Here is a 12184-nt window from a genome sequence, read left to right on the forward strand (position 1 = left end):
GTCTCCAGTTCAAACCCCTGGCATCTCCAGTTTTGAAAAGATTGCAGGTAGTAGATGCTGGGAAAGACATCGCTCAGCCTGAGACCCTGCAGAGTTGCTACCAGGCAGAGCGCAGAGGATGCTGGCTTAGTCGGATTCGTGGCCTGACTTTGCAGAAGGCAGCTTCAAACATTCAAGCATCCTGGGACGGGGGCTTCACCTTTGGAGCAGGGAAAACAGTTCTGCAAGGAAGCTCCTCCTACTTACTGGGGGGCCTTGTAAGCCTGGAAAACCTGAATTGCCAGGGTAGCCACGCTCCCCCTGTGGAGGACAGAAAAAAACAACTTTAAAATACTGTTAAAGACAGCAGGAAGTTTCACAAATACTGAGATAAAATTCTGAAGCAGAAAGCAGGCAGCAGCATCGCAACAGACCAGGGGCTAAGACTGATTTTACAAAACCTGAGTAATTCAATTGTGATTAAAAAAAAATACCCAGTATTTCCTTATGCAGCTGGGATAGCCTAGCAGCTAAGCTACAAATCAGGAAGCCCCTGATGTAAATTTCACTTCTGCCATAAACTCACTAGGTGGCCACAGGCAAACCTCCCCCACAACCTCCCTCCGCAATATGGGGATAAAAATACTCACCTACTTTGCAAGGCTATTGCAACATCAAGTATACAAAGCACTCTGAACACTCAAAGGGCTACACAAATGCTAAATATTGAGAGCCACGATGGTGAAGAAGCTGTTGGGCTAGGATCTGGGAGACCCAGTTCAAATCCCTAGTGCCATGGAAGCTATCTGGGAGACTCTCGGCCAGTTGCATACTTTCAAGCCTAACCTATCTCACAGGGATGTTGTGAAGATAAAATGGAGGAGGGGAGAATGGTATATACTGCTTTGGGTCCCACCGGGGAGAAAGGAAGGGTATAAATGATGTAAAGAAAGCAATCATATTGTCCCTACATTTGATACTTCTGGAAAAGGCTGTAAAATAAGGGACACTATTATGTGTGCCAATAAAAAACAGCAGATTGGCAGGGCACCCATAGAGATATGAATCGGGGGGAAACCATGATAAAGACGCTGTCAATCAAGCTTGACTATTTTTTCCCTTAAAGACAGCAAAATGCTGGTTTGAACTGGTCTAACTGGTAAAACTTGTCTAAACTGGTTATTGCTGGCTTAAATTGGTCCAAACTGCTTTTAACACTAAGGTTTAAGAGTGCTCCTAATTTATACAGCATATTTTTATCCTGCGCTTCTCCAAGTGGAGCACGGTAGCATACAGGGTTCTCCCTTTTCCTATTTTAGCTTAATTTTATCCACCCATGGAGAACCATTCCTGGGGGGTTGCCCCACCTCTGTGGCATTCCCGTTCCTTGGACATAATCAGAAGCCAAGCTGCATCTTGGCTGGCCTTTATATTATTGATCAAATCACTTACACCCACCATTCCTCCAAAGTGGCTTTCAGTCAAAAATTTGACACAATTCACTACAACAAAAATAGAAGCTCCCAATCATCAAGGAAAAAGACTTTTAAAAGCCATCAGATCCTGCTCAAAGCATTAACCAAATAAAAAATGTTTTTAACCGGTGTTCCAAGGAAAAGAAATGAAATGATGAAATGATCTGGGAAGGATGTGCCAAAGTCTAAGGGGCTTGCATAGAACAGGCCTCTTTCCACTAGCTGCCCTCGTCTGTTCTGAAACTAGAGCAGAGCCGCGACAGAAGATCTTAAGAAATGAGCAGGTTCATATGGAATCAGACAGCCCTCCCAGCCCTGGACTGTTAGGTATTTGGTAGATACAGGGGGAAAGCCTGTATATCACTATGCAAATCATAGGGGAAAGTGATGCCAGCTGATTGCTTTGCACACAAGTAAAAAATTGGAGCTGTAATGTAAACAAATATGTTATTTCTCTGTGCGTGTGTGTATGTGTGCATGTATATATATTCACACTATTAAGTCTGACCATCAAGTCTCCTCTAGAATAAAAATATTTAAGGCAGAATTCAGCTCAGGTCAAGCAGTTGTAAGCCCCAATGATTACAGTGGGAAAGTTAAGCACATTTGCAGCATTCCCCAATGTGGCACCCAGGTCTTGTTATTGGCTGCCGTCACTCAAATGAAAGGGTTTTCCACAGCTGCAATAGCAGCTGCAGCCACTCGAGGATCAGGACTGGTAAGCAGCCGGGCCTGTGGTTTGATTTTCCCTTCAAGCTTTCTTGCTTATTGCCACTACTCTCCCAACCCCTTAGCTTCCCTTCCCTTCTTCTATTCCCCTTTCTGCTATTCTTGTGTTTGTAGGTATTGTGTTTGGCTCCACCTCCTGAGGCAGTCATTTTTGGACTGGCTGTATGAAAGGCCCAGACTTCCTAGGGAATCAAGATCATGCCTAACCATGCACCAATCTAGGTCATGCACGATGGACACACAGAGTCATTATTTTCCACTCCACAGCTGTATCTTGTGAAGCAGAACTCCTGCCTAGGAACCAGGCACAGAACGCTTTGCCCTGCACTCTGAGTACCATGGCACCTTCTCGCATCAAGAGATCTGAGAGAGAAACATTTCCCTGGAGTTTAGTCTCCAGAAAATATCAACTACAAATAACTAGGCCAGGCGGTCTTCTGCTATTGAGCAGAATGGCACCATTTCCTGCTAGCGTGGTACAACTATAAAACAAACCAGTCCCACCTTTGTTCCATTGCATCCTGGGATACCTGGAGATCCTGGAGGCCCATCCTGACCTGGTAGCCCCTGAAAGATGGTAGGAAAGGCAGCATGATTGCATTAGAATGAAGCAGTGCCCTAACTTGAAACCAAAGCTGATGAATTCTGGTGTCATAACAATTTTAAAAAGTCTACTTACAGGAACTCCTGGCGTTCCTGGAAACCCTGGCAAACCTGGAGGCCCCTGCAGACAGGAAATAAGCATACTTTTATTTAAGTAAAAGAAAGTAGGGAAGTATTACTTCTAAAATGTAAGGGCCGGCATGACTGGATAAATCTTTATCAAGAAGTCCTTCTTCAACTGACTACTGGAGACAGGGCCTTTTTTGTGGCTGCACCTGCAACTCCCTTTCCAAGTATATTTACTCGGCATGTTCTCTGCTGCCCTTCAGGTATATGAAGCGGCCAGTCCTGTTTGCCTGAGCTTCTAGTGATTAGTACAGTTATCTGTTTACTGCGATGATTTTAATTTACTGCTCTGTTAGCCAAGAAGAACTGGGGACAGGAAACCCAAGATGAGCACAAGGAGATGCACAGTAGATGGAGGAAGGGTCAGGGGTCATGGAGAAATCTTTTCCAAATACTGACTGATCTCACCTTGCTGTCCTGCTGCTCTTCTTGGCATACATTCAAAGAAATACGGGAAACATAGCACCCTTATCTATGCAGCAAGTCCTTTCAAAAGGCAGGACAAAATGGAAGCCCTACAGGGGCTCATAACCCAGCTGGAAGGGCTTGGTAACCCACTGACCAGCCAGAAAGGCTCCGTAATCCTGGTTGAAGACCACCAGAGTAGACAACACTGAGCTAAATAAATCAGTGGTCTGACACAGTATAAGGCAACATATGTCCACCTTGTACGTACTGGTTTGTAGTTAGGAAAAAACTCACAAGAATTAACCACTTCCTTTGCTCTCATCCTAAGTAATTACATATCTTGAAGTTAAACATTACATACTCTAATTCCTTTGGGTCCAAATGGCCCTGGAAGTCCATCGTCCCCCTACAAAGTAATGGGAAGAAAAACAGAAAAAGAACAAACTATAATCACTGTGTCAATATGAATGAAAAGCTCATACTGAAAAACGCACACTGAAGGCCACTTTGCCAAATAACTACCCCCCATGCTCCCCCTCTCTCATGTTGTTCCCGCTCCACCTCAGATGCCATCACCAACCTTCTCCCTCCTTACCTGTGGTACAACCACATCAGCAGCCAGAAGAGAAACATTAAGAAGGGGGAGAGTGAAAGCTGGGGGGGGGGGTGCAATTCTTTTCCATGTGCACTGAATAAGTAAGAGAGGAGGGGGGATAACAGGAATGTGGGAAAGGTTCCTCTTCTCCTCTGCTCCATCCCCTCCACCAACTATGTGCGTAATGCATGGTAACTTGTGTGTGTGTGTTAAGTGCCATCAAGTCGCTCCTGACTCATGGCGACCCTATGAATCGATGTCCTCTAAAACGTCCTATCCAACAGCCTTGCTCAAGTCTTGCAAACTGAGGGCCGTGGCTTCCTTTATAGAGTCTGTCCATCTCTTGTTGGGTCTTCCTCGTTTCTTGCTGCCTTCAACTTTTTCTAGCATGATTGTCTTTTCCAGTGACTCTTGTCTTCTCATAATGTGACCAAAATACGATAGCCTCAGTTTAGTCATTTTAGCTTCTAGGGTCAGTTCAGGCTTGATTTGATCTATAACCCACTGATTGGGGTGGGGGCAGTCCAGGGTATCCATAACACTCTCCTCCAACACCACATTTCAAAGAAATCTACTTTCTTCCTATCAGCTTTCTTCATTGTCCAGCTTTCACACCCATACATAGTAATAGGGAATACGATGGCATGAATTAATCTAGTCTTGGTGGCCAGCGACACATCCTTACACTTCAAAATCTTTTCTAGCTCCTTCAGGACTGCCCTTCCCAGTCTCAATCTCCTTCTGATTTCTTGGCTGCAGTCTCCCTTTTGGTTGATGGTGGAGCCAATGAATAGAAAGTCTTGAACAATTTCAATTTCCTCATTGTCAACCTTAAGTTGAGTAATTCTCCTGTAGTCATTACTTTTGGTCATTTGTGCATGTTCGCTTTAACCTCCTTTATTCCCTGTTTCAGCCAGGATCAAAGTAACCCGGGCTGGGGGAAACTGTATGCATTGGCTGGAATGATCAGGGACAAAACTGTGTGCTAATGGAGGCATGAATACAGAAAAAGCAGGCCCCCAAGTTCAAATCAAGCCCCACCCCTTTTAATGCTGTGCTGTAATTGGCTTACCCCACGAGAGAAGGTTCCCTTCCCCCCAGACCCAAATGCCGCATAAAAAAGCATTTTAAGAACAAAAAACGGAGCAATCTGAAAGGGGGGGGGAGAAATCCAAGCCTCGTTTTTAAAAAAGCCTTTCTTTTGCTCAGAAAGAGCTCCAAGGTAGCAGGAAGCACTTGAATCCCTCCCTCTTTACACACTGCTTCGTGATTGGCTGTGATAGAAGCCAATCTTCTGTGATTCCCCTGTTTGGCTATCTGTATGCTGCCTTGAAGAGGGGTTTGGAAAAGGGTGGGGCGAAGCTCAACCTGAGAAAGGTGTACGCTCGCTCAGTGATTCTGGAATGAGCCAGGAGGAATGGTTTAATTCGGGCCAGAAGAGGAATGGGAAAAGCCGGGTTCATTTTGCATTGAAACAGGGTTGAGCCAACAAGGAATGAGGTAACGTGCATACTGAAAAATTTGATCCTGGCTGAAACAGGGAATAAAGGAGGGTAAAGTGACCATGCATAAATGACCTTTGTCTTCTTGATGTTCAGCTGTAGTCCTGCTTTGGCACTTTCTCCTATTGTAGGTGTGTGTATTTGGTGGTACTTGTGTGTGTGTGTGTGTATACAAGAGTGTTGGCAACCATGCATCAGCAAGAAAAATGGTACAGAAGGCTCCCTCAGAAAGACTTTGCCTCGGTCTCAAATTCCAAGATCGCTCCTTAGTGTGCCAAATTTAAGTAACACAGTTTTGAAAATTCTTTCTCTGGTATCACATCCTACGAATGCCATGTAATGCTCTTACCCTCTAAGATTCAACTGAATGCCCTCTGCACTCCTTGAGCAAAAACATGACAAGGCAGAATTGTGACTCTGGAGTAGCTGAGAATAGGAAAGAAAAGCAAATAATCTGACCAATTACTGTGGATATCTGGAAAATGTTTCTTGTCACTCAAAGGACACAATTATATGCCTCTATTTCAGAATGTTATGTGATTGCTAATAATTCCAGATGGATACCAGTATTAGGTGGTAACAGCAGAATAGTTTTTTTGTAATATGGTATTTTTTTATGCCCAATGGCTAAAACAAATTAACCCAAACTGAAGTTGCCTCATTTGGTATTTCTTGACACAGCAGTAACTGCCCATAACAAATATAAAATGAATATTAAAGGAAATTACCCTCAGGTACACCAAGCACCACTTAGGAGGTTGAAACCTTAGTAGATGTTTCATAGATCGTGATGATATATTGGCTCCATTCAGACATTGTGCTAACAACTATTAACATGACTGTCTGAATGTAGACCAATCCACTAACTATGGTTAGTTAGGATATCAAACTTAATCTTGATTTAATACTGACTTATTCTCTGGCGACATCCTCCCAGGAGATAGAGAGAAGGAAATTAATCCAGTATTTGTTGAGACAAACCATTATTTGAATGATTGTGAAACCAGGACTCTGCTCATGGACAAACTAACCACTGTTACAATAATTCATGGGTTTGCATTACTTACTTTTTCACCTCTTGGCCCAGGTGGTCCTTCTGGTCCTGGAAATCCAGGTAAACCTGCTTGACCTGACAAACCTGGAAAACCTCTTTCACCCTGCAAAAAGTAGAATGGAAATAAAAATTCTCAGTATACAGCACTTCAAAAAAACACAGTATTGTCATAAACCTATGCCTGTCTGTGCATATTTACATGTTTGGCATGTCTGTGTGCATGTAAAGCATGTTCTCCTTCGTGCCACCACCCCAAGTTAAAAATCCAGCCTCCCAAATTACCAGTGATTTGGGGAACATTATAAAGGCTGCCTCTGAGCATGTGGAAAGGGCAGAGTTTCCTAATTGCTTCACCCTTCCCCTGTGGTGTGTATTTGAGTCTGAGCATGTGCCTAAGGTGTGCGAAGAGGAGTTTGAATCACAGTCTGCTCTCTTAAACTGGAAACCCTTATTGCTACAGATTAAGCTAAAGCACAAGACAGGGAAAATAATCTATCACACCTACTAGTTGTAAGAACAGAACAGGAAAAGCATAACACTAAGCTAAACCAAATATTATAGAAGATTGATCTCTGACAGCCCCAGATCTCCGTGGAACAAATGCACATACTGACCCCCCACCTGCTCCATGCAGGGGAATCCGACTTCCTGCCTTTGGACAAAGACTCAAAGATGTTTCCACCTTTTAATCCTTCCCGCCTTTGTTGGCGGGAAGGCTCTTACCCAATCCAGATCTAGGGAACTTGTTATCCTGTGGGAAGGTACACTCTAATCTCCCAATCAACCCAGGGTGCATGACCAACACTTCTCAATACTTCCAACCCCTCCCCCCAGTGCTTCACTCGTCTGGTGAACATCTCTTGGAGATCCCTGGCCCAAAAAGTATCTGGCTGTCCTCAACCGGGGCCAGAGCCTTTTCAGCTCTGGCCCCGGACTGGTGGAATGCTATGCTCAGTGAGGTTCTGGCCCTGCAGGACCTAAAACAATTCTGCAGGTCCTGTAAAACTGAGCTGTTCCGCCAGGCATATGGTTGAGGACAGCAATGGTTTTTCCATCTGGCTGGCCTCCCCTCCCCCTCCTTTCTGCCCCTCTGCTATGATCCCACAAATAGAATATTCTTGATATTAGTATAGATATACTACGGCACTTGGTTTTACTGTTGGAAATTGTTATGTAAAGTATGAATCAGTTTTAATTGTTTTAAAGTGTTGTTAGCCTCTCTGAGCTTGGCTTGACCAGGAAAGGGTGGCCTCTAAGTCTAATAAATCAAATCAATCAGATCTTTTACAACAGATATGCATCTTGCCTTCCCACCATTTAAATAGCCTGAAGGCAACGAGGCAGGGTGTCACTCTTCTGAAGGCTGGCAAAGAGACCACTAGGGAAGAGCACCATTGAGCAAAAGTGGATTCTAGTTCACAAAAGCTTATGATGGAATATAATTCTGTTAGTATTTATAAGGAGCCGCAAGACTCTTGTTTATTAAATGCCCTGGAATAGTTACAACTTTAATGGTATTTTATTTGATATATTTTGTGGTTACTGGAAGCCGTTTCAGTGGCCACAAAGGGCCTCCACATTGGGGTTCCCATGTAGTAAAATAATAATCTCTCTGCAACAACTGTATAGACAAATTATGGCGCTTTGATGTCAGATAAATACATGAAGGATACATATTGCCTGGGTAGAGGTCATGGCTCATAGGTAGAGCACCTGTCAGACATGTAGACATTCCCCGGTTCAATCCGAGCACCTCTTGGGTATAAAGAGACTGGGCAACATGATTCTCCGGCTGCAACCCTGGAGAGTTTCTATAAGCAATAGTAAACAATACTGAGCTATACAAACCACTAGTCTGACATGAGAAGGCAGCATCTTACCTTCATGCCATTTCTTCTAATGGCTCATATGTGGCCCGTGAAAGTTCAGAAGGGGTTTTACTTTCGCAACCTTCTAGTAGAGGGAAGGAACATGAGGGGGCCCCACAATCCCATGAAAATAGGGTGAGCTTATGAAGCAGAGCACATTTTGGGGTGACTTCTCTATCTAACACACACTCCTCTTAAGTATGACTTGCTTATGTTCCACTATGCAGGACCTGACTAATGGAAAACTGGAAAAGAATTTTGTCCTTTGGACAAAAAATAATCTTTTACAACAGATATTTGCATGGGGTCACGATAGCTTTAAGGTATTTCCTTTGAAAGCACCTGCTATTTGCAGGTGGATTAAGATAAAAGGAAAAGTTTAAGTAAATACGTAATAGAAAGCAGCAATCAAAATCTTGATTTTGCCAACTATGCAGTAATGAGACAAAAAGCCCAGGAAAACAGGGCTCACAGATTCTTCATTTAAAATATTCCTTTGCTGCCTTTTCACCCCATTCAGGGTAGAATTAAAATACTGAAACAAAACATTAAAACATTTCAAATGGTAAAAAGGATTTTAAATACCAATAAATTAAAAAGTTTGAACAATTAAATAAAACATAATATAAACACAAAACACACACAAACAGGCAGGAGGGCTAAAAGTTAGTGAGGGACAGCCAAAAAAAAAAAAAAAGTCTTCGCCCACTTGCAGAAGACAATGATAGAAGGAGACAGTCAAATCTCCCTAGGAAGAGGTTCCTAAGTTTTGGTGCCATCACTCAGAAGGCCCTTTCTCAGCTTCCCCCCCCCCCCATCTAGCCTCAAATGACAGGGGTATCTGAAGCAGGACTGAAGGGTTGGGTAGGTTCTTAAGAGAGTAGAAAGGAATACCTCAATGCTTCAATTACTGCAAGTAAGCCACAGGTCTAGTTCTGACACAGCCTTTCCTTTGGGGAAGTATTTTGACCACTATGAAAACAAAAACCCCACATTTTCCATAAGCATCCTTGCACTACCTGCAGTTCTAAAGTACAACAGCTGATTTGGGGGACATTACATCAAAAATAACCCCAGGCCACTGCTAATAAGTTTCCACAATTCCAAATGACTGGAAGAGGCTCTAAAGTTGAGTTCTGGAAACCTACCTAACTACTACAATCATATTTGGAGGCTCTGCTTCAGGTTTCCCCACCATCTGAGGCTAGATGGATGGCAACCTAGGAAGGGCCTTCTTGGTTGTGGCACCAAAATTAGGGAATTCCCTCCCCAAGGAGGTTTGACTGCCCCTTCTACCATGGTCTTCCACTGGCGGGTGAAGACATTTGTTTTGTCTGGAGTTCTCTCCCTGATTCTCATTGAACTTCCTTCTCATTTATGCACCGATATGTTTTGTTCTATGGTTTTGTATATGTCTGAATGTGTTTTTAACTTGTTTTAATGTTTTTGTTGTTTGTTACCTGGTGGAGCCTATACTGGATGGAAAGGAGTCTGAAAAATGTTATTGTTAATAATAGTATCTGAGTGTGTGACAGGTAGAGCACAGAAATGTACCCCAGCAGCAAATGTCCCTAGAAGCAAAAATGACTAAACTAAGACTATCATACTTTGATCACATTATCACTGGAAAAGATAATCATGCTAGGAAATGTTGAAGGCAGCAGGAAAAGTTGAAGGCACATGAGCTGGAGTGACTATAAAGGAAGCCACGGCCCTCAATTTGCAAGACCTGAGCAAGGCTGTTAAAGATAGGATGTTTTAGAGGATCCTGATTCAAAGGGTCACCATGAGTTGTAAGTGACTTGACAGCACTTCACACACACACATACACACACCAAGATTCAATGAGTATGAGGCCCTGAACAAGTCAATAGGAAATAAATATTGGGGAAAGGCTATGATCAGACAGGGGGAGGTCTAGTCAGGTTTTGAAGATTGAAAGTTGGAGGCTGGACAGTGGAAAGTTGAGAGGCAGGAAGTTTAATAGAGATGTGAGGTAAAGATCTGTAGAGATATCAGATTTTTAGTTCTGTAGAGATATCAGATTTTTAGTTAACTTCATCTGACTAGGTAATTAAGTATACGAAGATGTTATAGTATCCCCCGTCTATCTGCAAGATGCCCTTCACCTCAGGGAGAAGTTATAGTATCCCAGCAGGATTTCCTGCGTCTGGTGTGAAACTAAGTTGCAGCCAAGTGGTATATTGTATGTTATAAACAAACATGCCTGGAGGTTTTTCCTTGGGTGTGTACTGTTGAAAACCTGACATCCAACAACACCTGGCTGCTTGTTAATATTTACCTCAGATGTATATTTTAATGAATAAATTTTGTGCTGGTTTGTTTCAAAAAGTAAATAATCTTTTTCCTGTCAGGTTACCTCCTTATCCCTCAGTTATCCATCTAGGCACAGATTCTATCCCCTTGAAGAATTTTGATTCCTGCCGGGAACCTCAGTGAAGTGGGGATAGAAGAGAAATTGTGACAGGAAAAATTAAGGGGGGGGGGTAAACCAAGCCCCAGGAAATCCATCACACTAGCTTTAATTTAAAAAAAAATCTCTCCCCCATGAAGCCTCAAAATTAGAGAAATGAGGTTTATCTGGGCCTTTCATAGCTTGGGTAACAGTACTAATAAAACAATCCTAAGCATGCCTATTCAGAAACCTGTGTAGGTTTATTCAATGCATCTTACTCCCAAGAAAGCATTCTTACAATCACACTGCTAGTCTAACTACTCAACCTTTTTACTCCTACTTGAATTTCCCTCCCTGCTTGGCCTCAACCTGGCAAAACAGCTTCAATTCTTTTGAACAAATTGCTTGTTTACTCTAAGCATGAACTACGTTGTTATGGCACGCACTCCGCTGTTGCACCCAACCCATGTCAAGTTGTGGTGTGCATGGAGGTACAGCAAGGTGTAAGAGCAGTTGAGGTGAGGCCTATGGAGACTGTCTGTCAGAGGAAGAATAGCGGCATGTTCACCTTCATGCTCAGTCAGGCCAACAGACAAGCCTGACCTGGAAGATTTTATAGGGTATAGGCATGGACTGCACTGGTGAATGGATGTTAAGGTGGTCTGAGTAATTGTCATCGACTTCCCTTCTTTCTCTAGCCCTTAGTGGTGGCCTAGGACCTGAATACTTCCTCCAACTCTCTCAAGTCAAGAAGTTAAGCCCCATGGCCTATCCTTACCATGTCCACTAACTAGTATTACTTATCTTTTACCTGAATATATTATAGAATAGAATCATAGAGTTGGAAGAGACCACCAGGGTCATCTAGTCCAACCCACTGCACATTGCAGGAAATTCACAACTACCTCACCCACACATCAAGTCAAGAAGTTAAGCCTCATCTCTCAAATCAAGAAGTTAAGCCCCATGGCCTATCCTTACCATGTCCGCTAACTAGTATTACTTCTTTTACCTGAATATATTATAGAATAGAATAGAATCATAGAGTTGGAAGGGACCACCAGGGTCATCTAGTCCAACCTACTGCACAATGCAGGAAATTCACAACTACCTCACCCACACACGCACCCAGTGACCCCTACTCCATGCCCAGAAGATGGCCAAGATGCCCTCCCTCTCATGAGCTGCCTACAGACATAGAATCAGCATTGCTGACAGATTACTATCTAGCCTCTGCTTAAAAACCTCCAGGGAAGGAGCACTTACCACCTCCCGAGGAAGCCTGTCCACTGAAATAGAATAGTTAAGGAAAAAAATAGCTACTTCAAATGGGAGTCATTAGTATAAATGGCAGAGTCTTATACTAAACCACTGGTTCCCAACCAGGGGTCCATGGACCCCCAGGGGTCCGCGAGAACTAAATTAAGGT

The 12184-nt window shown here is 43.2% G+C and overlaps 1 protein-coding gene across 1 annotated transcript in view; it reads right to left on the reverse strand.

Annotated features, from left to right (window-relative positions):
- COL4A5 (collagen type IV alpha 5 chain) overlaps positions 1-12184 on the reverse strand; it is a 191677-nt gene that overhangs the window by 102527 nt on the left and 76966 nt on the right. The window contains exons 5-9 of the mRNA XM_056858951.1: positions 6485-6574; positions 3682-3726; positions 2863-2907; positions 2688-2750; positions 247-300 (exon numbers count right to left, since the gene is read on the reverse strand). Coding sequence (XP_056714929.1) covers positions 247-300; positions 2688-2750; positions 2863-2907; positions 3682-3726; positions 6485-6574 — 297 coding nt within the window. The remainder of the gene's footprint in view (positions 1-246; positions 301-2687; positions 2751-2862; positions 2908-3681; positions 3727-6484; positions 6575-12184) is intronic.

Source organism: Euleptes europaea, chromosome 13, assembly GCF_029931775.1.
Source record: "Euleptes europaea isolate rEulEur1 chromosome 13, rEulEur1.hap1, whole genome shotgun sequence".
Taxonomy (NCBI): domain Eukaryota; kingdom Metazoa; phylum Chordata; class Lepidosauria; order Squamata; family Sphaerodactylidae; genus Euleptes; species Euleptes europaea.